Below are 24,571 nucleotides of genomic sequence, written 5' to 3' on the forward strand. Positions count from 1 at the left end.
CCCCGTGGTGCCCTTATAAAACTCAACGTTTAACCTACTCACGCCGGCTTGTGCCCACCCTCAGTCGGGCATATTTGCGGAATACACCACGCCGCCGTTGACCCTGGCCATTGACCGAGCAACCCAACGTTCCTACCAGCTCCCTCCACAGGAATGTGTTATATAAGAGAGGGGGGAGGAGCCAGGGAGGGGAGGCAGAGGGATGGGGTGTGCGTGGGGCGGGAGGAATGGTGAGGCTGCTTGAGTACGGGGGAATGGAGAACAAAGGGGGATGGGAGGGAGAACGCCAACTGCAGGAGCGGAGGTGGAGGCGGGGAAGCAAGCGGGGCTGGGAAGCTGAAGAACAAGATGTGGAAAAAATAAGCAACAACGTTGTTATGGTTTTACCTGGTTAATAACATCCTTCCAATGATTGCTCAATTTGTATCCATCTTCTCGGTTGAAGCTACGTCTATGTTAATATATCTGGATGGCTTCATGAACAAATCTTTGATGGTAGCCAGACGGCTTGCAGAGCACCTTGGTCTCGGAGAAAACAATATCATGAGAGCCCACAGCGTTATAGCAATGATCAACAACGGTGGAGGAATTAGTTCTGCCGTGTTTCAGATCTGACTTATGCTCGCGGATATGGTCAAAGACATGACGTTTTGTTTCCCAATGTAACAATCACCACAGATGCAAATTAGTTTGTAGACTCCAGGGTATTGCAAGTCAGGAATGACATCCTTCACAGATGGGATTAGATCACGGATTTTGTGTACTGTACTGAATTGGACCTGGATCTTGTGTTTGTTTAAGATTTTGGCAATCTTTTTGGTAACGCCTGCTATGTAGAAGAGATATGTGGATGACACGTTTGTCATTTGGCCATATGGCTGACCAGCTCTGAACCAATTCTTCAACCACATCAATTACATACATCCGGCCATCAAATTCACCATGGAGGTGGAAAAGGATGGCAAGTTACCATTCTTGGATGTTTTAATTGTAAAGAGACCAGATAGCTCAATGACACACTGTCTACAGGAAAGCCACCCATACGGATGCCTACCTAAAACATGACTCTCACCACCATCCATCCCAGAAGAATTCCCTCATCAAAACTCTACACCATAGAGCTCTATGTATTTCCGACCGTCATCACCTAGCCAGTGAACTGGAACACGTACACCAAGCCCTCAAGATGAATGGATATTCAGACCACACAATCCGTAAAGCTATCACCCCAACCGTTGGGAAAGAACCATCTGAGGACCCAATCAAAACCATCACCTTGCCATACATAGCAGGGGTCACTAAAAATATTTCCAAAATCATGAGCAAACACAAAATCCAGGTTCGATTGAACACAGTACATAAAATTCGTGATCTGATCCCATCTGTGAAGGATGTGATCCCTGACATGCAATACTCCGGCGTCTACAAACTAAGTTGTGTCTGTGGCCATAGATACATTGAGGAAACTAAGTGACATGTCTCGGACTGTGCTTGTGAACATAAGGCAGATCTGAAACACGGTAGGACTAATACCTCGGCCGTGGCTGATCACTGTTTTAATGCGGTGGGCTCACACGAAATTGATTTCTCTAAGACGAAGGTACTCTGCAAACCCACTGGCTATCAGCAAAAATTCGTTCATGAAGCCATCCAGATATTTAAACACAGACACAATTTCAACCGAGAAGATGGGTACAAACTGAGCAATCATTTGAAGAACGTTATTAACCAGTTTAAGTCATAACTGGCTGTGATGTTCCCATCCTTCCGATGTTAGTAGTTATTTTCGACTCTCTGGTTTTACATTAACAGGTTAAATGTCTTTACATTAACAGGTTAAATGTCTCACTAACACAGCCACCGTTGCTCGTTTTCCTCGATGTGGCGGTGGCTCTGCGATCTTACATTGACATGCTAATCTCTCACAATACAATGGCCACCTTCGCAGCTTCATTGTCGTGGAGGTAGCTCTCCGATCTTACATTGACATGCAAATTTCTCACTTTAACATCACTAGCCCCGCCCACTTCGCTTTTGACCCTTGGGCTACACACATTTCAAACCTTTAAAACATCCTGCCTCAGCAGCTTTCCCTCTATTTTTTTACTTCTCCTGATGACGATTGCTTGTGTTGCGATCGAAACGTCGTAGTCTTTTTGTTATTTTCTTTGAACTTATCTACGTGACTTTACCGAAAGACCCAAGAATATATGTATTGTATTGTTATATCGTCATATTGTTGTATTATATATTGCATCGTATAATTGTATCATATCGTGGCATTGTCATATCGTATCGACTCATCGTGGCATTGTCACAGTACATTATGGTCGTATCCTGTCTTTGTATCCTGGTATCGTCTTCCCGTGGTATTGTTCTACCTTTGTGTCGTGGTATCGTCATATCGTGGCATCGTCCTCTCATACGGTACGGTATTCATATTGTAGTACCGTTCTATCGTATCGTGGTTATTATACCTCTGACATTGTAAACTTTCACATTTCGATTTAAAGCTTTCGTGACTGCAGGGATTCATCTTCTTGGTTCTTTCGGTAAATGTCTTTCTGACAGACCTGTTCTTCACCTGAGGACGGCTGCTTGCGTTATGGCCGAAACGTCGTGATAATTATTTTATTATGTTTTATTTTTATTATTTTATTATTTCCATTCTACGTGACTTTACCGAAAGAACCAAGAAGATGAAACTCTCACATGTTAAACTCTAACATATAATATTATATCTCATACAGGCCCTTTGTATTGCACCCGTTGGGTTGCACTCCCTCGTCGAGGAGGCCGCTCTCCTCCTTTTCTACAGTTACATGCTAATTTATCACATTAACACATTCCTCCTGCGGAGGGAGCTGGTAGGAACGTTGGGTTGCTCGGTCAATGGCCAGGGTCAACGGCGGCGTGGTGTATTCCGCAAATATGCCCGACTGTGAGGGCGGGCACAAGCCGGCGTGAGTAGGTTAAACGTTGAGTTTTATAAGGGCACCACGGGGTGACCAGCCCCTCCCCACCCAGCCCCACCCCTCCCACCCCCCACCCAGCCCCACCCCTCCCACCCCCCACCCAGCCCCACCCTCCCCAGCCCCTCCCCACCCAGCCCCTCCCCTCCCCACCCGCCCCTCCCCATACAGCCCCTACCTCCCCACCCAGCCCCTCCCCATCCTCACCTCTCCACCCAGCCCACCCCTCCCATTTTTGGATGCACGACGGACGGACACAATAATCCCCTGTGGGCTGGTGTAACCAGGAGGTTCCTACCAGTAACATCATGCTAATCCCTCACATTAACATAGCCACTTCTATCTTACAGTTACATGCTAATCTCTCACATTAACATAGCCACTTCTATCTTACAGTTACATGCTAATCTCTCACATTAACATAGCCACTTCTATCTTACAGTTACATGCTAATCTCTCACATTAACATATCCACGGCTATCTTACAGTTACATGCTAATTTATCACATTAACATCACCAGTCCCGCCCACTTCTTTATGACCCTTGGGCTACAACCATTTAAAACCTTTTTAAAACATTCTGCCTCGGCAACAGACCACGCTTTCCCACCTGATGATGGACGCTTGTGTTGCGCCCGAAACGTCGTGATTTATCGTATTTTATACCCACGTGACTTTACCGAAAGACTCAAAGAGTATGATATGGTATCTTTATTTCCTGGTCTCATCGCAATATCGCGATATCGTCACATCGTGGTCTCGTCATGTGGTGGTATCGTCATATCGTGTCTTCGTTTATATCGTCATATCGTGATATCGTCATATCGTCTATCTTCATATCCTGGTTTAATAATATCGCGATATCGTCACATCGCGATCTGGTTATGCGGTGGTATCGTGCCTTCGTTTATATCGTGATATCGGCATATCGTATCTATCTATATATCGTGATATCGTGATATCGTCATATCCTGGTTTCATAATATCGCGATATCGTCACATCGCGATCTCGTTATGCGGTGGTATCGTGCCTTTGTTTATATCGTCATATCGTGATATCGTCGCTGACGATATATTCCCTCCCTGACCCGGAAGTGCTGACCCAGGGTCCCGCGGGCGCGTGGCCCCGTCCCGCGCGACTTTTCAGCGCTCGCAAACGGCGGCGGCTCCCGTCGCGAGAACAACGAACGTGGAGTGGGCACGCGGGTTTTGTTTTACGCACACCGGGCCACATGGACGCGATGGACAAGAAGTGGGACGTCATGGGAGCGCTGCGCAACTCGCCTCAAGGGAAACTGCGATACGAACGAAAGTGGAGCCCGGTGACTTACCATCAGCACCATCATCACCATCATCAATCAGCACCATCATCACCATCAGCACCATCATCACCATTAGCACCATCATCATCACCATCAGCACGGTCGTTATTATCATGAACGTGATTATAATTGCGACTTGTTCTGAATGATAAGAAATTAACACGACACTTTACAGACCCGTGTCAAGCCGCTGCTGGGATGGAGGCCTCGCCGTGCCACACTTCACGATTGTAATATAACTCTAGAAGCTAGGTTTAGAACCGCTGTACTACCGCTCCAATCCTTTACACGTATTGTTTTAGTACAGTTCAATTACAGCGCCACATTACTATGATTATACTGTACCATTGAGCTACCATTACTGCCAAGCATAGGTGGGACAAAGTCATTGTTATGCAAGTCCAAGTCGAGTCGCAAGTCATCAAATTCATGACTCGAGTCTGACTCGAGTCCAAGTCACATGACTCGAGTCCACATCTCATAGGTGGGACAAAGTCGTTGTTATGCAAGTCCAAGTCGAGTCGCAAGTCATCAAATTCATGACTCGAGTCTGACTCGAGTCCAAGTCACATGACTCGAGTCCACACCTCTGCTGCCAAGTGCTTTTTGTGGAGTTCATTCCAATTAACTTTTGACCCACCCACTGCTGTTTGAAGACTCGTCTCCATGTCATCTCCATCTCATGGGCCTAGGGGCCATACATTTAGTTATTTAGTTCGTACGCGTGGAGGGGGAAGGGGGGTTCACCCAAATGCGTTCGCTTGCGTGTGGGGGGTCTACTGACAATGTACGCATAGGGGACGGAGGGGGGGCTGAAGCCTCGACAATAATTTGTCTACACTCGTAAGTCGGGGACTACCTGTATAGGTAGACTGTACTGTCTCATTTATTGGTTGTCGGTGAGAAGTATTAAGAGCTGCGTTGTGGATAATTTGAAGTTTTTTGGGGAAGCCGTATGGAAGACGAGTCGCGATGTTAAGAAGGCATGGATTGAGGGTCTCAGCGGTAGCTGGGACAGAGATGTGGATGCTGGACATGTTATGTCTCTTCTTTGTTCTGTTTCTCAGTGTACTAAAATTCCAAGCGTGCCACCACCCCATGCAGCATTTTAAACAATGGTGCAAGTTTCTGAAATCGCCCCCACTCTGTCCACCCAGAGGTATAAATTGGTACACCACAGTCGATGGGCAGGTCGCGCGTAGTTGTGTGATTGTTCCCACCTCTTCAAAGACATGGACAGCATGGAAGAGTTGGCCAAAATAAACTCTAAAAGGGCTCTAGATTATACACCATTGGAACCTCATTTGCCAGTAAAAAATATGATAATTGTTTTTTTACCCTTTTATCTGGCAACAAAACTGACACCTTTTTTTGTCAGTTTTGTTCTCATACTCTCATACTCTGATGGTGCATTGTCTTTGAGTTGTGCGCCTTTTGGCGTCACCTGGTCCAACACCATGTGAGACTAGGCTCTAAGGAAAGATGTCTCGAGTGTGGATCAATCAACTTCAAGGACAGTGCATACATTATCAGAGTTATGTTTTTTGTTTGCATTATGACTGCAGGTATTGTGGTCTATGCAAACATGACTCCTCGTAAAAAAGGTGTCAGTATTGTTGGCAGATAAAAGGATAAAAAAACAATTATCAGGGCTCTAGCTTGTTCCTTCTGATGGAGGTGCTTCTGCCATCAGTGGTGTGAGCACACAATTGCAGGGCTGCACCTTTACCTTTTATCTCTACGTATTCAGCATTTGTCCCCCGTTACCTATGTAATCTTATGTACACGGTACGTGCCTTGTAAACGCAACTGCTGCTACAGGAGGTGCTGACGGAGGTGGTCCCAACGCTCTCGCCGCTGGCCGGCAGAGTGCTCGACCTTGTGCAGCGACGCTCGCCCTCCGCCCCTGATGAGGAACAGCGGAGTCGAGTCTCCATCCCGTCGCTGCTCGTCAACTGCCAGGTGCGAGCTCCGTCGAGAAACATAACCCTTGCCTTGTACAACCCTTGCCTTGTACACGTCACACAAGGCCGCGTGGTCACCTTAAAGCAGGGGTGTGGATTCTAATACCGGTCAAGCGGGACTAATATGCTCCGCTACTTAAATTCATGCGGTCTGTGGCCACGTGAGGCCTACTGCCACTTTGTCCATCTGCGGCGAGCACCTTAGCCATTGGTTACAAGAGGGGGATATTTTTGACCTGACAACACTGTTTCCGATTTTTTACGCATTTTGTCACATTTGTCTTTCAAGTAGTTATGAGCGCAATATCAATAGATATAGTAGGAGAAGTTGAGTGTCAAAGGTATTGAAAGTTCTATTTGTATGTCGGTAAGGAATAGATTCCCCACCTCTGATCTAAAATACGACTGTATCTGAACTGAATGTTGGGGTACGGTAAGGCTTCGACATTGGTGAGGGTTCTGTTCTTGAAAATCTACGCGAAAGTATAATTCGTGAATGTAGATACTGTACTATGTTTATATGCTTCCCGTGTCCGACCGAATTTACGGGAGAAAATTAAAATGTATCGCAACATTAATCCTGTACTGTACACGTAACTAATGACATCCATATACTTAATACATTATACACGGATAATGACACAGCAAATACAACAATGTATTTATGTTCTTTGGGTCTTTCGGTGAAGTCATGTAGATGGTTCAAAGAAAATACCAAAAAACTACGACGTTTCGGTCACAACACAAGCGACCATCATCATGACTTTCCCGAAAGACCCAAAGAATATGAATTCCTGCAGTCACGAAAGCATTAAGTCAAGATTTAAAATAGAATTAATAAAATAAAACGCATCAAGGCATCATACTATACATTTTGAAGTTGTATTTATCTTGGATTATGATGGGGGTATGTTGGGGATGGTTTTGTTGGAGAGCAAGTCGATCGAACGACTACTTTTTGAGCGAGCTCATCACTTTTTTTCTGCCTTTCAGTCTTGCCCTCACTTTCTCCACTCACTCGATGCTTAGACCCTATGATCAAAATATAAAAAAACACAAATAAGGCAAAAAATAGCACTTGAACAGTAAAAGCTTCAGCGTTCAGATCTTGGCACAACGGGATTTGATGCACATGCTGGGGGCGACAGTAGACCGCTGTGATGCGCAAGTACTCCCCCATGATGCGATGTTGACAAATCTGGAATAGTCGAAGGAAAAAGGCACGAAACTAGAATTAGCTGACCAGCACTTAATTCTAAGCATGCACAAGAAGCGTCTGTATTTAATGTATTTGATTGGTTTTTTTTGGGGAATTCTTAAAACTTACAAAAGTGCAGAGGGTATTGGTGGATGGAGTAATTTGTAAACGTCTCCTACACGTGCTGCCATGAGTCACTATCCCCTTCTGAAAAAAACTCACGGGCACCCGACGCCTCTGCCTCCATTGAACCAGGCTGGTGAGAATGTTACTGATGGTCATGCGTTCGTGTGCGCACACTTCTCTGCTGTGCCACAGAACCTCATCACAGGCAACAGAAGTGGTGGGAGCTGTATTCGCCGTAAAGATGAAACCACCTTCGTGGTTTCCATGCCGGAGGACCCAGCCGAGATTGAAGCGCAGATCCGGGGCCAGGAGGAGATGTACAAGATGAGGACAAAGGTGCTTGAATGCTTATCAGCATGGTTGTACGCTGCTTTGTCAATGACTGCTCACTCGCATCAATCTTCTTCTTTCGTATGGCATGTAAGCAACAGTTTACGTAGATGTCTAGTTTAATTTTAAGGTCCTTCAACCAATCCAAGGCGGCAGTAGACGCTCTACGGATTGCAGCGATACCGCCAGGGTGTGCGTCGGCGGCTCAATCGTCGGTGGTGTGTTTGATGGTTTGGGCTTTACCACAGTCGCAGATTGGTGATTCTTTGATTTTCCATTTATGGAACAACGTGCATGCCGCACATCTCCCGTGCTGCGTCCGATCGCGGTTCAGTGTGGTCCACAGCCGTCGTGAGAGAGAGAATCTCAGCAGCTCACATCCATAAATGAGACTAATTTTCATTTTTATTTACCTTCGATTATGATGGGAGTATGTTGGGGATGGTTTTGTTGGAGAGCAAGTCTATCGAACGACTACTTTTTGAGCGTGCGCATCACTTTGTTTCTGCCTTTTAGTCTTGCCCTCACTTTCTCCACTCACTCGATGCTTAGACCACATGATCAGAATATAAAAAAAACACAAATAAGGCGTTCAGATCTTGGCACAACTAAATTTGGTGCACATGCTGGGGGCTACAGTAGACCGCTGTGATGCGCAAGTACTCCCCCATGATGCAATGTTGCCATATCACGAATAGTCGAAGGAAAACGGCACGAAACTTTAACTGATATGCAAATATAAAATCGTAAATAATCAAATTTTGGTTTAACACGTAGCCTTTCGCGACCAATATCCATAATAGAGGTTTTTTTGGGTTAGATCGCATAAATAAATGTATCGTTAAAACCCGCCACCACCCGACACAGCCAACTAGCAAGGGTTGTCACGTAAACAGAACGTGCCAATTAGTCACTAGTGCAGCACACCGGTGTGTTGTAGATCCAAGCCACTCAGATTGTAAGAGTATGTATTTAATTTTTCTTTTTTTTTTGGGGAATTCTTAAAACTTACAAAAGTGCAGAGGGTATTGGTGGATGGAGTAATTTGTAAACGTCTCCTACACGTGCTGCCATGAGTCACTATCCCCTTCTGAACAAAACTCACGGGCACCCGACGCCTCTGCCTCCATTGAACCAGGCTGGTGAGAATGTTAATGATGGTCATGCGTTCGTGTGCGCACTTCTCTGCTGTGCCACAGAACCTCATCACAAGCAACAGAAGTGGTGGGAGCTGTATTCGCGTCAACGATGAAACCACCTTCGTGGTTTCCATGCCGGAGGACCCAGCTGAGATTGAAGCACAGATCCGGAGCCAGGAGGAGATGTACAAGATGAGGACAAAGGTGCTTGAATGCTTCTCAGCATGGTTGTACGCTGCTTTGCCACGTTAATACAGGTAGTCCCCGAGTTACGATGGTCCGACTTACGATATTTAGATCTTACGATGGTGATAGCGATACGACAAAATTGCCATCAACAATCTAACATCGTTCAAGTATGCAGACGACGGACATAATCTTGGTGATTACAGTACAATATGTTACGATACGTTCAATGCATGTATGATACGTAGCTCTAGCGATTTCATTTTAAGGTTACCATGATACGATACGTTCAATGCATGTTAAAAGTTTTTATAGTAGATAGGATTGTTTCCTGAAAAAAACTTTCTATTAAATTGCAGTTCATATAGGTAGGCTAAGAATTTACCTTGGTTTTTTTACTTTACATTTTACTGTGCAATACAGTATTGTAATTAATAAATACATACAGTATATAGTTTATACAGTACGGTACTGTAAATTGCTCTGTTTTGCTAAATTATCACCATTCTTTAAGACTCCTGGGTAGGCTAGGCCATCTTCGACTTACGATATTTTCGACTTACGATGGGGTCGTCGTAACGCATCTCCATCGTAAGTAGAGGACTACCTGTATTTAATTTGTCAATGACTGCTCACTCGCATCAATCTTCTTTCGAATGGCATGTAAGCAACAGTTTGTGTAGATATCATAGTTGAATTTTAAGGTCCTTCAACCAATCCAAGGCGGCAGTAGGCGCTGTACGGATTGCAGCGGTACCGGCAGGGTGTGCGTGGGCGGCTCAATCGTCGGTGGTGTGTTTGATGGTTTGGGCTTTACCACAGTCGCAGATTGGCGATTCTTTTATTTTCCATTTATGGAACAACGTGCATGCCGCACATCTCCCGTGCTGCGTCCGAGCGCGGTTAATTGGGGGCCACAGCCGTCGTGAGAGAGAGAATCTCAGCAGCTCCCATCCATAAATGAGACTCCTTCACACCTGTACTACCTGTCCCTCCACTGGCTCCAAATAAAGTCCCGGATCAGTTTCAAGACAACTCACCGTCATGGACTTGCCCCTGCCTACCTTTCTCCTCCCATCCCACGTTATATTGTTTTTGGAAGCAGTTAGACACTGCTTCGTATGCGAATATGGCCCATGATAGTAGATCTCACAGAGTTAGCTCTGAGATTCCTTCAAGTTACCTGGTATAGACACTAAAGGTCACATTTTTCTACATGCTCTGACTTATGACCGTAATGTTTTGCTCACAGGCTGCCGACACTGGCAGCCGGGAAGCCGTGCACTAAAACCTCTCGGTTAAATCCAATAGAAAGATGTTAACTTTGTAACAATCCCTCCGTCTACCTTCTATATCTGTCTCATCACCGCTATGTTGTCTCCCTTGTTGCCTCTTCTACCAATGCCTCCATGATCAGTGCTCTTTTACAAGTTTCAGACAACTCCACCCGTGTCTGCTGGCCAATATGTGTCATTCCCATCTCTTCATCTAGCCATGCAAATTATATCCTTTACGACCTGCGGCATAAATTGTACGTGCTACAAAGAAGAGTCATTGCGTTGTCTATTATATATATATATTTTTTATACATTTTAGGGCCACAGAGTTATTGATTGTTTAATTTGTATTATTTATGCTTGTGCACAACTGCCAACGCAGCATCACCAAAATAAAATGCAGCATAAATCACTTAGCTACATCCTTCACACCCCATACTGGGGTGTGGGATGCCACGGTGGTGATATGTTAACTACTTTGCCTGGTATGCAGGAGGTCACAGGTTCGATCACAACCCTGACGCCTGTATATTTAGCATTTGCGTGTCTCTCTGCTCATAGTCGTGTAGATTTTCCTCTCTGGGTCCTCCGGTTTTTCCCTCCACAATTAGAAACATGCGTTTAGAGTATTTGGCTACTTTTATAAATGTACACGTGTTAAGCCACTTCGTTGAGCTCTCATTTGTGGACATGTCGCTTCTGAAGAAAGAGCTACAAAGCTCTGGGCCTTATCAGGTAAAATTAACTAAAATTGTTCAATTTAATAATAGTTTAGATTTGGCCATAGGTGTTCATTTGTTCTTTTGGTTGATTCATTGCTGCCTTATTGATATAATTGGTATCGATGTCGGCATCAGTGGGGATGACGACATATATAGCTCAGTGGGCCTTACCTGGTCAAATAAAAAAAAAATTATTTTAGATGAATGTTCAAACTCATTACCCATCAATTTCTAGTCGATTATTCAACCTAATTTCCGAATCGTCCCCGTTGCTGTGAACTTGTTTCTGGTGCCCCTTCCAACAGGTCCTGCTGCACCAGCGGTGCAAGCGCCTGGAGGCAGCGGAATGTGCAATGCAGCAGCACGCCACCCAGCAATTCAAGCGCTACGAGGAGGAGCTTGAGCTGGAGCAGCGGCTGGAGCAGGAGCGACGCAAGGACGAGCTGGATAAGAGGTGACTGGACACGGGTAGGGGAGCTAGCAAGCCCCGGGGGTGAGGCAGTGGGAAGAGGCGGACGTCTAAATGGCCGGGGGTTGGGACGACCGGTGGACATAATAGGTGCTGATTCGGGGCTGCAACCAGTTATTCTAGGTTTGTGCATACGAATATCATTGCTAACGGCTGTTGATTTAATTTATCTGAACGGAATTTATATAGCGCTTTAACCGTGGCGCTTTACAAAGAATGAACAATGTTACAGCGTGTGAATGAAATGGTGGAGATGAGGTGAATTAAATTAATGACAGTAAGCAATCGGGGCGAATCTGTGAAGCGGCAATTTGGTGAAAGCAAAATTGATGACAGTCAATTAAGATGAATGGATTGTTGTGGATACCACATGCGCAAGTGGAAAATAAAAGGCGCTGCGGCTACGAACTCCAAACCGTGGACTTCTTAGCTTTGCACTACCCCAGATATAAGTTGAAAGGTGTCGGGTGGGTGTATCTGAAATTCAACAACACTCAGACGAAGTAATTGAATGACTAAATAATTTACAATTTAATATCTAATAGGCGCTCTCTATTAGGCCGCACAAATAGAAGCAAGAAGATGTAACTGGTTGCTGTGTTTGTTTTTGTTTAGCTTGGTAGAGGCTCAGAAGAAGCTGGAAAAAATTATGGAGGAGCATCAAGACCGAACGAAGGTAAAATCTTGCTGCTGGAGAACATCAAAATCAGAAACTTTATTTATCCTGGAGTAATCCGATGCGCTGTGAAGCTCTTTTTCGCAAATGTCCAGTAAGGGTGGGTCAGAAAATTACAACAAACAAACGAAATTATACAAAAACAAAACCATGGCCCAAGCGAGGAGATGGTCGGCTGCATCGGAGGCCGAATACCGCGGTTCAAGGACACTGAGCTGGCATTGCTGAGATCCTCGACTCAAATTCGGGTTGCCCTCGGCCAACCACCTTCAAAACCGCCGTGCACTCGTGTTGCACGAGTTGCTTTTCACCTTACCCAGGGGTCGACAACCAAAATGCCAAGAAGAGCCATTTTTTTTCGAATTCGATAAAAAAATACTTTATTTGAAGAGCCGCAATGCGCGTGTAGAATGTTCGAGATGGTGGTCCTGAATAAATAATGTCACCAAGCGGTCCTGAAAGAGCCGCACACGACTCCAGGGCCGCAAGATGCTGACCCCGGATCTCTAGCCATATGCACGAGACCACCACTCTTCCCGTGTCTCCACCGGTTCCCGTCTCCATAGGTGCTGAACATTCGCTTGCACGAGGCGGCCGAGCAGCACCGGCGCGAGGAAGAGGAGGAGCGGCGCCGGCTGGCAGAGGGTCACGAGCGCGCGCGCCGTCTCAACGCGCTGCAGGAGGAGATGCTGGCGCTGAACCGACGGGCCCAGCCGTCTCCGCCGCAGCCCGGCGCCGCCGCCACCGCAGCCGGCGCTCAGTCGGGGGCGCTGGCGCAACTGGCCGAGCTGCGCGTACGCGCCGGGCAGCTGTGCGACACCGTCGCCACCGCCATCAGGAACAGCTCGGATGTGAGCCATCGCCGCGTGCTCGTTAATGCAATCATCGGGATGGATTGATATGTTTCACTAGCAGATACTTGTGTATCTGGCGAGATGTTAAATTCCTCGCCTGGTATGCAGGAGGTCGTGGGTTCGATCCCGCCTCTGACGCCTGCTGCTGTATATTTGGAGTTTGCATGTCTCTCCGTAGTTTTATTTTATCCGGGTCCTCCGGTGTTTTCCCTCCACATTTAGAATCAATGTGTGTATAGATTATTTGAGCCACGACGCTGAGCTATCATTTGTGACCAGGTCGCTTCTGAAAAAATAGTTATATGGCTCAAGTGGGCCTTACCTGGTAAAAAAAAAATGTATATGTAGAATTTTATTTGGGCCACCTCTTCCCCTATTATATTGATTATCATATACAATTCTTAAATGGAACATTTTCTGTTTTTTTGTCAGATTAGATTATATAGTTTTATTTATATATATTTTAACAGTGGTACTTGAACCAGCAAATTTAGGAACTGCCGTAACAGACAACATACCCTTATGAATTGCGTCGTCATGGTCGTGTTGCGGGGCGCGCTGTCTGCAGAGCGGTGGCTTAGGCCCAAGCCCGCAGGACCTCGCGCATGCGGAGCAAGTCTTGGCGGAGATGAGGCTCCTGGCCGTGCAGGTGGAGGCGTTGAGGCTCCAGGAGGAACGGCGCTTGGAGGCGGAGAAGGGGAATGCACAGCGCCTGGCACTGGAGCTCCAGCAGCAGCAGCACCAGCAGCAGCAGCAGCAGCAGGAGAGGGAGCAAGCCGAGCAGCAGAAACGGCAGCAAAAGAAGGAGGAGGAGGAGACCCGAAATGCGAATCAAGGTCAGACATCTTCCCCCATACCGCCACCTGCTTGCGTGGTGATAGAAGCGGTTTCGTGGGCTTCGCGAAGAGTTGAAGTGAACTTGAGGTGGCCTCTTGGGCCCTGTGATGAGAAAAATTATGCAGATCCATCTGATTTGATGGCAGCTACCTGAACAAGGACTATGTCGGTCCCTGGATATTCACACTCAAGGCTGTATAGGATTGTATATTGGTTCCTGATTGTAAAAGGTTGGGTGTCAGTCCCTGGCTATTTTATGGATGCGTTTCGGTTCCTGGTTCTAAGAGACTGTGTCTTGGCCCCAGCTATAACAAGCAGGGTTCATCCCTGGTTATAATGGACTATTGGTACCTCAACAGGTTGTTACCGGTTGTGTATCACTGCTGGTGAGCACAGCTGCACATCGCTTCCCGCTCACGCCTTGTTTGACGTCGTGGTCGTTGCGCACAGTGGGCTTGCAGCGCACGGATGGCAGCATCCTGAGCTGGTCCAAGGAGCTGCAGGGCAAACTGGAGGAGACCTTGAAGAACATGGACGGCCTCAACAGCAGCAAAGACCCCAAGGTGCGGACCGTTACCCCTGTGGCAGTGATACAAAGGTGGTTGGGAGTTCGTACTGCCGTTGTATTTATTGCTATTGCACGCGACTTTCCACAGTCAAAACTCTCGATACAATTGCAAACATACATATAGATAAATAAGTAAATAAATGCTATTTGATTGGACATGAGCCCCCACAGAGCCACTTTGCAGCCTCCTCCTCCAGCACGTGCAGGGCCACCAGTCCGCCCGGCACGCCCCGACGCACTTCACAGCCGAAGACGATGAGCACCGTGGCCTCCCTTGCTCCCCGCATTCACACAGTGGGCTGTCACGTAGGCCCCGTCAATTTTTGGAAGCAGCAACACACCCTGGTCACACCGAAGCAGTTTAACTGCACCCATTTGCGCCTTGGGAGGTCAAAGCCAGGCATCTGAAGGGACGGAGCACTTATGAGGTCCGATCACATAGCCCCTATCCCGAGGGGAGTTGGGGTTTGGGGCGGGGCGACTGGGCATTGCTTTATTTTTTTCTGCATTTGAACAAAATATTTTCCCGTTCGTGTTGTCGTCATTTTGTCACGAGATGAAAAGTCAATTTGGATGTCTCGCAGAGAAGTGCGACGACCCTCCCTGTTGGAGAATGGCCCCATGAACCAGAACACCTGGGTTAGATCATCGGCCGCGGCTAACATTGCTCGGTCTTAACATGACCACCTGGTGCTACGTGTAAACAGCAGCACTGGGGAAATGAAAGCGGTCCTTGTGTGGTGCTGGCCACGGCAACGTCACACGTGGCACGAATAGATGCTCGCTAACAGCACTTGCTTCAACAGTCGATAAGGCTGTATGGGGGATCGTTGTCTGTGTGTGCGGTGTGCAGATCAAGGCCATTAAGTTTGATCTTGCCAAGGCAGTGTCGACACCAGTGTCACAAATCTGCTCCACATCAGGTGAGGACCATCCCCTCCCCTATTGCAGCTTCAAGTCTGACCCATGACCCCTCAGGTTGACACACAATCACGTGGATTATGTATGATAGTCATTGCATTGTGAGTGCAATATTTTAGCAGTGCCTGTAACCATGTCACCTGGAATGCGCCTGAGCTCGTCTGATTGTGAAAGCCAATTGGGTTTGAGCTGGGATAGCATTTGGATGGGTAACTGCCATACAAGAAACAGATGTTGTCGGCTGCTGCCGTGCTGTGTTAGAAGGGACCAGTGCAGAAACAAATCATGATTGTGCTCCAATGTCTGCACTCACCGCTTTCACCAACCCACACTGACCACTATGGGAACCTCATTTGCCAGTAAAAATATGATAATTGGTTCTTTATCATGGGCAGGCCTTCATCTACCAGTCGTCTGGCAAAGGGGAAGTACAAATACATAGAGCACGATTGTCAAACGCATTGATTCCGCTCCATCTATTCTCCCACTTTGTTCACTTTACCCGCTGTTAACCACGCCGCCCACTTAGTCATCACTCGTTTCTGTTTATTTCTGCGTCTTCTCGCGTATTTTTTTGTGCACGTGTGAATGACCCTGTGTGTCCTTGTGTATTTGTCTGTTCCCCCGTATCCCATTTCTTCTATGTCTCCCTGTGCATGTTGTGGTTGTCCCTTGTTGTGTACCGTGTGTTGTGCGTATTCCATGACCAGGCTCTCACCTGTACGATATTACGGGGAAGCTGAACTCGCTGCTGAGCAGTCAGACGATCGAAGTAGGCACCCGCTCCATCAGCGTTACTCGCCACCCGCAGGGCCTTCTCTACGCTCAATTCAAACTCGGCGAGAAGCTGGTGGTAAGTTGAAATGCCACACGGCCGAGCGTCAGGGTCCATATTTGCCAAATTCGTAAATTACCTGCAAATTCCTTCATTGGGTCTATCTTATCTTAACGAAATTTATGTTGAGCCTTAACCAAGGCACTTCACGAAGAATTGACAATGGTACAACAACATTGTGTGAATGTAATGGTGGAGATAGGGTGAATACATATATGAGAGGAAGTAATGGGGGCGAATCTGTGATGATGCGTGAATTCGGTGAAGGCGAAAATGAAGACGGTCAATGATGATGAATGTATCGAATGAATGGGGAATGAGTGAAAGGCATAGCATGGGAATATGAAGAGGGGAACAGTAACGGTGGTGTGGTTATGAGGGGGAGATTTAAGGGGTCGTGGGGTGAGCTAGGGAAAATAAGTGAGGTTTCAGTGAGGAGCGGAAACGAGCGAGCGAAGGCGGCCGCTTAATGTGGAGGGGGAAGTTTGTTCCAGTGAAGGGGGGTGACAAGAGATGAAGAGTGAAAGCGTGGATTTAGCGCAAGGAGGAGAATTAGGAACAACAGAGAGAGACGGCAAAGATTGAGAACGTGGAGGGCGAGAAGGCGACACGTAAAGAGGTACAAGCGTGTCAGGCTGTGGTGGGGCAAGACCATGAAGGGGTTGGTAGATCAGGGTGCAGACTCATGCGACTCTTGCAAACGATACTACCCTGGTCTGTTGAGTCCTCACCTGATTAAACAAAATCGATGGGAAACTCGCATTTTGTTCGCCGTTCAAACACACCCCACGTGCCCATTCATCCACTTTGTCGTCGTCCACGAAAATCTGCTCCTCGGTTTTGTATGGCAGTTCGTCCAGCAGCGGATAGCTCAAGGCAGTCCGTCTGTTTGCCCGCTGTTCCTCCGTGCCTTTGCAGAAACAAGGAGAGGAGGAGGTGGCGTCGCAGCACAAGGCGGCGTTCCCCATTGCGGCCGTCGCCATAAGCTTGTGGGACCGCCACCCGGCCCTCGGGGAGCTCCTCCTCGCTCACATGCACCGCAAGTGCCCCTACACCGTGCCCGTCTTCAACCTTCCCACACCAGGACAGAACCAAGAGGACTTTTTCAGGTAATGGCGAAGCCCGGTACGTGGGGGATGAGGGGCGCGCGAGAGAAGCAGTGTTAGGGTGTCGCTCGAAATTCAAGTTTTGTTATTATCAGGGTTACATCTCCTGGTTTCGTTCATTCGCCTGTTGCACTGAAGTGCTATGGAGTTAAAGGCAATTTTATCGATATTTACTGGTTGCTCAGCACGTTTGAAACGTGCATTGCAGGTGTAATAATGTTCCAGGAGACTGGACGCCGGGGTTTGGAGGCACACGTATTTATTCCGTGTCGGTACAGCACAACACTGACATACAACACTGGAGGGGGTATCGGCCCCCTCACCCGTCTAACTGGGGATACACTCTCTAGCTACGCCTAGCCTACCTCTGGGTCCTCCACTAACGGGCTAGGGGAGGCTAGCTAGCCCGACACTGGTAAGTCGGGCTCACGGTACCCGGAGTCCCAGACCAGCTCTTACAAGAGCACCGGCTCTGGCTCTCGGGACCACGCCGCTGGCTCGATCCTGTTCGGCCCTGATAAGGGCGGCGATCCAGGGGAGTCCAGGGCTCTATCTACGACGATCTTCAGCCTTCACTGGTTAGCTTCAACATCTCTCCCCGAGCCCTCCGGCTCATCCCCTTTTATACCAAAATCCCCCGCTGAGGGGTGGGGCCCCGGGGGATCCCAGCTCCGAGTCAGCCCCCCAGGCTGCCCGATGCGGACGTCGCTGGGAGCACCTTCCCGTGCACCGACATAGCCACGCCCACTGTGTTTCTTTCCCATCTGATCCCATTCTATAACAGCCCCTCCGTAACACCCCTACACAGGCAATACATCAAGTCGTCGTAGTGTAGGCACAGATAGAGATAAGTAAAGTGGGAGGCTGTGAATATTAACAGAGTTGAATGATATTTTCAACATTTGACTTTTGCATTAGAAGTAACAAAATGAGAGGTTGTGATCCCAGAAAACTAAAAAAAAATTCCATATGCACATTGAGTGGCAGCCTAGTAACGGTGATGGGTGAGGGGCGATTGGTGACAATCAGACAAATTGTTTTAATTCTCACAGAAGGAATAATCCAACGTCATATTACAATTTTTTCCGCAGTCATTTGTGAGTGGACTGAGCTCGTCAACTCGGCACACTTGAGAATGCGGTTTAATAGCAGCCACCTGAAACTCGGATGCGAACCCAGGACAGCTGGGCCTTGTGCCAATATTCTTGCTTGACTGGTGCCCCTATCCTGTCTCTATTACCCGCAGGAGCCTTGGTTACTGTTACGATGGCAAGACACTCGAGAAACAGGACCTCTTCCTCAACCGTATGTCGGGCATGATGCGCCTCTACGCAGCCATCATCGCCACGCCCGTGCCCTCTCCCAGCATGAACAAGGTACGGTTGTGCCAGGTTAATTACTATAATAATTACATTTATAATGCGAGTTTCGTCAAGGATCTCAAAACGCTGTACAGGACACAGATGCAGCAGACACTGAGTATAAAAATAATTATATTATGAATACACAAAAATCCATTTACTCATCGAACTAAAAGTTTAATAAGCGGAAGTGTATAAGTCGGTTTTAAGACGCATTTTAAAAATGTCCCCACAGAGATCCCTGATATCTTGTGGAAGAGCTTTCCATAGCCTGGGGGCAAGACGGGAAAAATCTCGGTCACCAATAAACTGAAGCCTCGACCTGGGAATGCAGAGAAGATCTGCATCCCACATCTTAAGGATCTTGTTGAATGCTTTCTACTCTAGGCACATTCATACGTCGGGGTTAGGGACCGGAAAGTTTTGACTTATAACAAAACGATGTATAACGAGAATTTTTCCCCCATAGGAATAAATGCTAATGGGAAAGGGGGGAGGGGGAGATAGGGACCGTGAGAGCGTCAACATTGCCTCCTCTTACGTGCTGATGAGCGTTACACTGCGTGCTCCGTGTGTGCTGTTCATGTTTTTGCGTAACAGAGCTGTGTGCGTGTGTGTAACAGAGCCACCCCCATGGCTTGCAGTACGGCTGGCGGTGGATTGCACAAATGCTGAACTTGGAGCCGGTGTCCGACATCTCTGCCACCATGCTCTTTGACTTCCTCGAGGTATGCACAAGTACAGACTGTTTAGGCAATTGCTGTTAGCAAGCACTTGTGAAGGCACGGCACACGGGGGGCTGCGTGATCAACACCACGCCCAACCACCTTTGGTATATACACACACCAACCAGTTAAATCTTCATTTGAAGCTTTCGTGACTGCAAGAATCCATACTCTTTGGTTCTTTCGCTAAAGTCACGTGGGTAGAAAAATAACAACCAATTACTCATTCAAGGGCTGAGTCGACTTTGGGAGGCCCAGGAGGACTACTTTATACATGTAAGCATATGGACACACATTTGGACGTACACACCTACACCTGCTGATAATCTTCCGGCTGTTGGTCTCAGTACATTAACCTGATGTCACATCGACCCGTGGTCACGTACCTTTCCATGCTGCAAGCTGTTGTTTTCGTGTCGATATTTGTTTGTTTCAAACCTGATTCATTCCATTGATCAAGAAGCCAAAGGTTTTGGTTCTGGGCATCGCTCACAATCACATGAACGGATCCTCAACAGACCACTTTGGTCATGCCAGTTAACTCTTAGTTAAAGAGGGATTCTATTGAAACGGGTGAGGAACCGACAGTGTGTGGGCTAGGGCACAAGACTTTGTTTCATACAACCCATGGTCACGTCTGGCCTTACCACCTTGAAAGGGCCCAAAAACGGTATTTCTCCATTCACTGCAAGCTTCTGAGCTGCATTAATCAGGTACTAGAGGGAAATGTTTTCACCCTGGCAATACCGTGCTTCTAATTTAAGTGCATTGTCACTTCTGTCACCGCAAGGGCACTCGCCACTGATGGGAGCCATGGCAAGTTATGGATCGGCAGTTTCCACGTTCATCACTGAGTGCGCTAACCACTCCACCACTGCTCCCCCCCCCACATCAGTTGCAGTGTAGTTGAGAGAAATCGAGACTGTGATGTAACTTGTTTCTGTGTTCCTGGTGGGTGTGTGAGCAGGTGGCGGGTAATGCCATGGAGCGTGCATACTGCAGCCAGTTCTGGAAGCTGCTGTTTTTCATCATCGAAGAATACTTGCCTAGGTAGCTAAACCACCAAGTGTTTCCTGAAGAACTGCACTGTAGTCCTCTTGTCTTAGATCATCACCTGCTGCTGTCAGTCCGTCATATTTGCTCAAATTTATTTTTATGGTGATCTCAGGCGAGGACCACAATGTACTGCTTCCGGAGATGCTGTTTGTTTTTGTTGCATAATGCACAGTGACTGTGCTTTTTACATGTTCGCATAATGTTTGCAACTTTGGGTTTTCTAGCCTGCACTATTCTCTTCTAATTGGGGTTTCTCATCATTTAAAGATTTGAGCCTTGCACACTGTAATAATATGTTCGATGTGAATTGTAAACTCTGGCCCACAAGTTCAGATTTCCACTCTTTGTTAGTAGCAGTGACTTGGACAATTTCATTTATTAAGCTGCCAACAGCTGAGCCCTGATGCAGATGTAGTACCTAAAAGAGCCGCTATTAACAGTGGTCACAGGTTATGGAATTGAGCGTATGGCTTGTAAGCATCGAAGTTATCTCTGGATGTGCACACAACCTCACCGAAGTTTGGTTTTGGTCCGTCTTTCAGAATCGAGAAGGTGTCAAGTCCCGCGCAGATGGGATCAGTCAGCAGGCTGAAACTCTTTGTCGAGGTACCACATTCGGCGACGAGCGTTTTGATTGCCCGTTTACATGCAGGTTATGTTACAACATACACTGCCGCAATGCCAATGTTTGGCACACTGACCTCGCGCAACCAGAAATACTCAACACATTCGTCAACCCAACGCATTCATTCGCAACTCCGATCAGCACGGTTGGCTACGTACGGTGCAAAAGATGTTCTACATACGTACAAACGATGACACTTCCTGTAAAGGAAAAATATATAATCTGCGAAATTTCTGGCAGTGGGCCCATCACCGTAGCACATCAAATGTGTTACGGGGATGGCCCATTGCCCAAAACGTTGCTATGATATATTTTTCCTTTCAAGGCCACAGTGTTATTGATGAATGCTGGTTTTCTTTTTGTTATCGGCGCTTGTGCACTGCTGCCAATGCAGGATGGTCAAATAATTTTGCCATCCAGAGGTTGCAGCTTCGATTCATTCCCCCAGCCTGGTCCGTTCAAATGGGTAAATTTTACTTAACTCGTAAGTTTTTGTCGCCAATATTAAATTCACAATTCACTTTTTGGGGCAGTTTATTAAAAAAACCCACTCTGCCAACCCAGCAAAATAATGTGTACACCTACAGTCTGTCGGTTTGTCGCGTGTCGTGGGATAAATTGCGGGTATTCCCACCTCGTTTGTTGACGTCTGGCAAGCGTGGAAGAGTGTGTGCTCCATAGCCTCTGAACGGGGCATCATGACCTGTTGAACTCCCTTAAAGTGGTGGCCTTTCCGCAGTAGCATAAGCAAGTCCTTGCAGGGCGGCACCTTCATGTCATCTCTCTATGACGATGTTGGTTGCTGAACTGTTGCAACAAGATGAGTAACGTGGTCTTAAGGCTTAACAATCCAAATTCCGTGGCCTGTGCAAGACGTCTATTCAGACTTGCCTTCCCGTAAAAAAAAACTTTACTTATTGTTTATTTTTATTTACTACTTACCTTTCCTATGCTATTCGTTACGCACGGTAGCAATTTACTTTGCTTGATCGGTGTTTGCCGCTGAGGCCGTGACGTTCTATGTTGTCATGCCCACTGTCGCCGACTTTTTTTTAGGGCAATATTGGCACGTAAAATAAAGATGAATTGATCGATTGAAGGTGAGATGACGCAAATATTTTTGAAATTTAAATGCATCTGTTTCGTGAGCATGCTCTGCACACCTTATGGGCATGCTGCCTGGTGGTCAGGGGATGGCAGGGCTTCGAGTGTTTTATTTACTTCCCACGTTGTTGATCACCTTCCACCAGGGCTCATGACAAGAAGTTGGAGGATTAGATTGACAAGCTCCCTCTACTCAAACCATACAACTCACGACTGATATTAATCGCCGTGTGTGTGTGTGTTGTGTGTTTTTGTCTACAGAGGTGTATTGCCCGTCGAGTCGTGCCCCAAGCGAGCGGGTATCTCTCCGAAAGTTTCTGGAAGACCTAAAGGGAGAACGGACGCAATGGCGCTTTACAAGGCCCATGACAAGCATCCCTGCGATGAAGCTGGTCCAAGTGCCTCTGTCATATTCACAGTGTCTCCGTGTTCGGGGGGTGGGGAGCGCCCCGGTATATCAATGAACAAGTTGATGTTGTTGCTACGAAAACCACATTTTAGCCCGTTTTACAATTTGTTATCTTATTTGTATTGAATTTTTTTTATTTCGGGAAAAGCAGAAACAACATTAAAATAAAGTTAAACCACACACACCACTGAAACTGCCAAAAATCGCGAGACAATTCTGGAACCCACAATCCAGTGCGCGCTGCATTAGTTATCGCGCCGCGTTAAACTGGGACCAGCTCGTCTTGATGTTCCTGCTCATCGTGGAGTTGCAGATAATGAGCAGTTGGTATTACATGGAATGCTGCTCAATCCCTGATCTTTGGGAGTGCGAATGTCACGTTTTTCATTCACTGTTAGCATTCCCCCAAACAACACTTATACATGGGTGGGACCGTATAACAGGCCACGCTTTTTAATGAACTATGTACATCCATTGAATTACCAGTCGAGGGGATATTGAGAGAGTACGGGAGAGAGTTTTTTAATTGCGTGCATAAAGTGTGCGACAACAGACACGGGGGCAATGCGTACGCATCATTTGAACAAACTATGCGAAGCGATACAGGCAGACCCCGCTTAGCGTGGGCCCATAGAACACTCATTTCACTGTAGCGCTCTGTCCTTAGAGAATTTTAGTTTTTCTACAATAAAAATTAAATGAAATCCAAAAAATCCACAGTCATCTTATACGAGTGGGAATGCGCGCAGCAGTGCCGGCCGAGGGAAGCGTACCCGGCCCCCCATCCCGCTCAGCCAATGAGAGCGACGCAAGACCCCCATCCATCCCCGGCGACTATCACGATTCGTAGTCACGATTACTTTTTTAAAACCAAGTTTTAGTATTTTTCCCCCCCTCTCTGGTGAGAACTCGCGAGACCCAGGGCCGAGTCCTCAGGTTCCACCTAAAAGAAACCTCGCCACAGTAAATGTCGACCACGGGCATCACTAAGACCACGGGGGTCCTGGTGCACATTCTGCGACAATGACGTGGACGAGGCGAACAGCAGCAGCTCCCACCACCGCTGCCTTGTAGGCGGAGTAAAGTAGAATGAACTCGTGAGTAACAGTACATGATACTGATGTTATAAACTATTCATTTTATTTATGAAATCATATTTCGCCGTCTGTATTATTATTGCTGTTGCTCACATTTAAGAAATTAAGGGCTCGGCAACGCATGTACAATGGTATAATGACGCCCTTCTTAGCGCCGATTTGATAAGCGCTCATTTCTCCAGGAATGCATCTTGAATGCTCAGCGAGGTCTGCCTGTATATTATTTCCATTAAGACTTGCAGTAGACATCCTTTGATGTGCTCTACTGTATATTTCATGTGTTATGTATAAAATGATTGTAACCTAACACGATTCTAAATGTTTACACATTAAAAATAATATTGCGTTGAATTAATCAAATACTGACATGTAAAGTGCGATTCGACAAAGCGACTGTTTCATTTGCTGTGATGTACTTTTAAATACATTATTAAGTAACTTTTACGTGCGTCCGTATTCAGTCTTTGTTTGAACTTTTTTAACAGTCCACCATTTGTCCGTTGCCGGATGGAAGAATGCTCATGTCGGTGCCATTCGGCGTCATCCATAGTCAAATCCACTGCTGGATGGAAGCTTTTGCCAAGCCCCCCACCCCCCACAGTTCCCCTCGTAGACTTCGAATGTTAATCTCTCGACACGTTTTGCTTCACCTGGCCATAACATGCAATGTTAGAGGGTGTTAGCATGCACAC

General features: G+C 46.9%; 1 protein-coding gene across 1 annotated transcript; it reads left to right on the top strand.

Annotated features, from left to right (window-relative positions):
• Positions 1 to 4,050: 4,050 nt before the first annotated feature.
• On the top strand, positions 4,051 to 23,476 carry GLE1 (GLE1 RNA export mediator). The gene is made up of 17 exons (XM_078615966.1): positions 4,051 to 4,294; positions 6,116 to 6,256; positions 7,775 to 7,918; positions 9,112 to 9,255; positions 11,542 to 11,690; positions 12,321 to 12,381; positions 12,948 to 13,232; positions 13,804 to 14,071; positions 14,523 to 14,635; positions 15,494 to 15,563; positions 16,272 to 16,414; positions 17,315 to 17,505; positions 18,749 to 18,878; positions 19,487 to 19,591; positions 20,556 to 20,638; positions 21,187 to 21,250; positions 22,635 to 23,476. The coding sequence occupies exons 1-17, from the start codon at positions 4,205 to 4,207 to the stop codon at positions 22,701 to 22,703; spliced, it is 2,250 nt and encodes a 749-aa protein (XP_078472092.1). The 5' UTR covers positions 4,051 to 4,204; the 3' UTR covers positions 22,704 to 23,476.
• The last annotated feature ends 1,095 nt before the right edge of the window (positions 23,477 to 24,571 follow it).

Source organism: Lampetra planeri, chromosome 49, assembly GCF_965212315.1.
Source record: "Lampetra planeri chromosome 49, kcLamPlan1.2.h2, whole genome shotgun sequence".
Classification (NCBI taxonomy): Eukaryota; Metazoa; Chordata; class Hyperoartia; order Petromyzontiformes; family Petromyzontidae; genus Lampetra; species Lampetra planeri.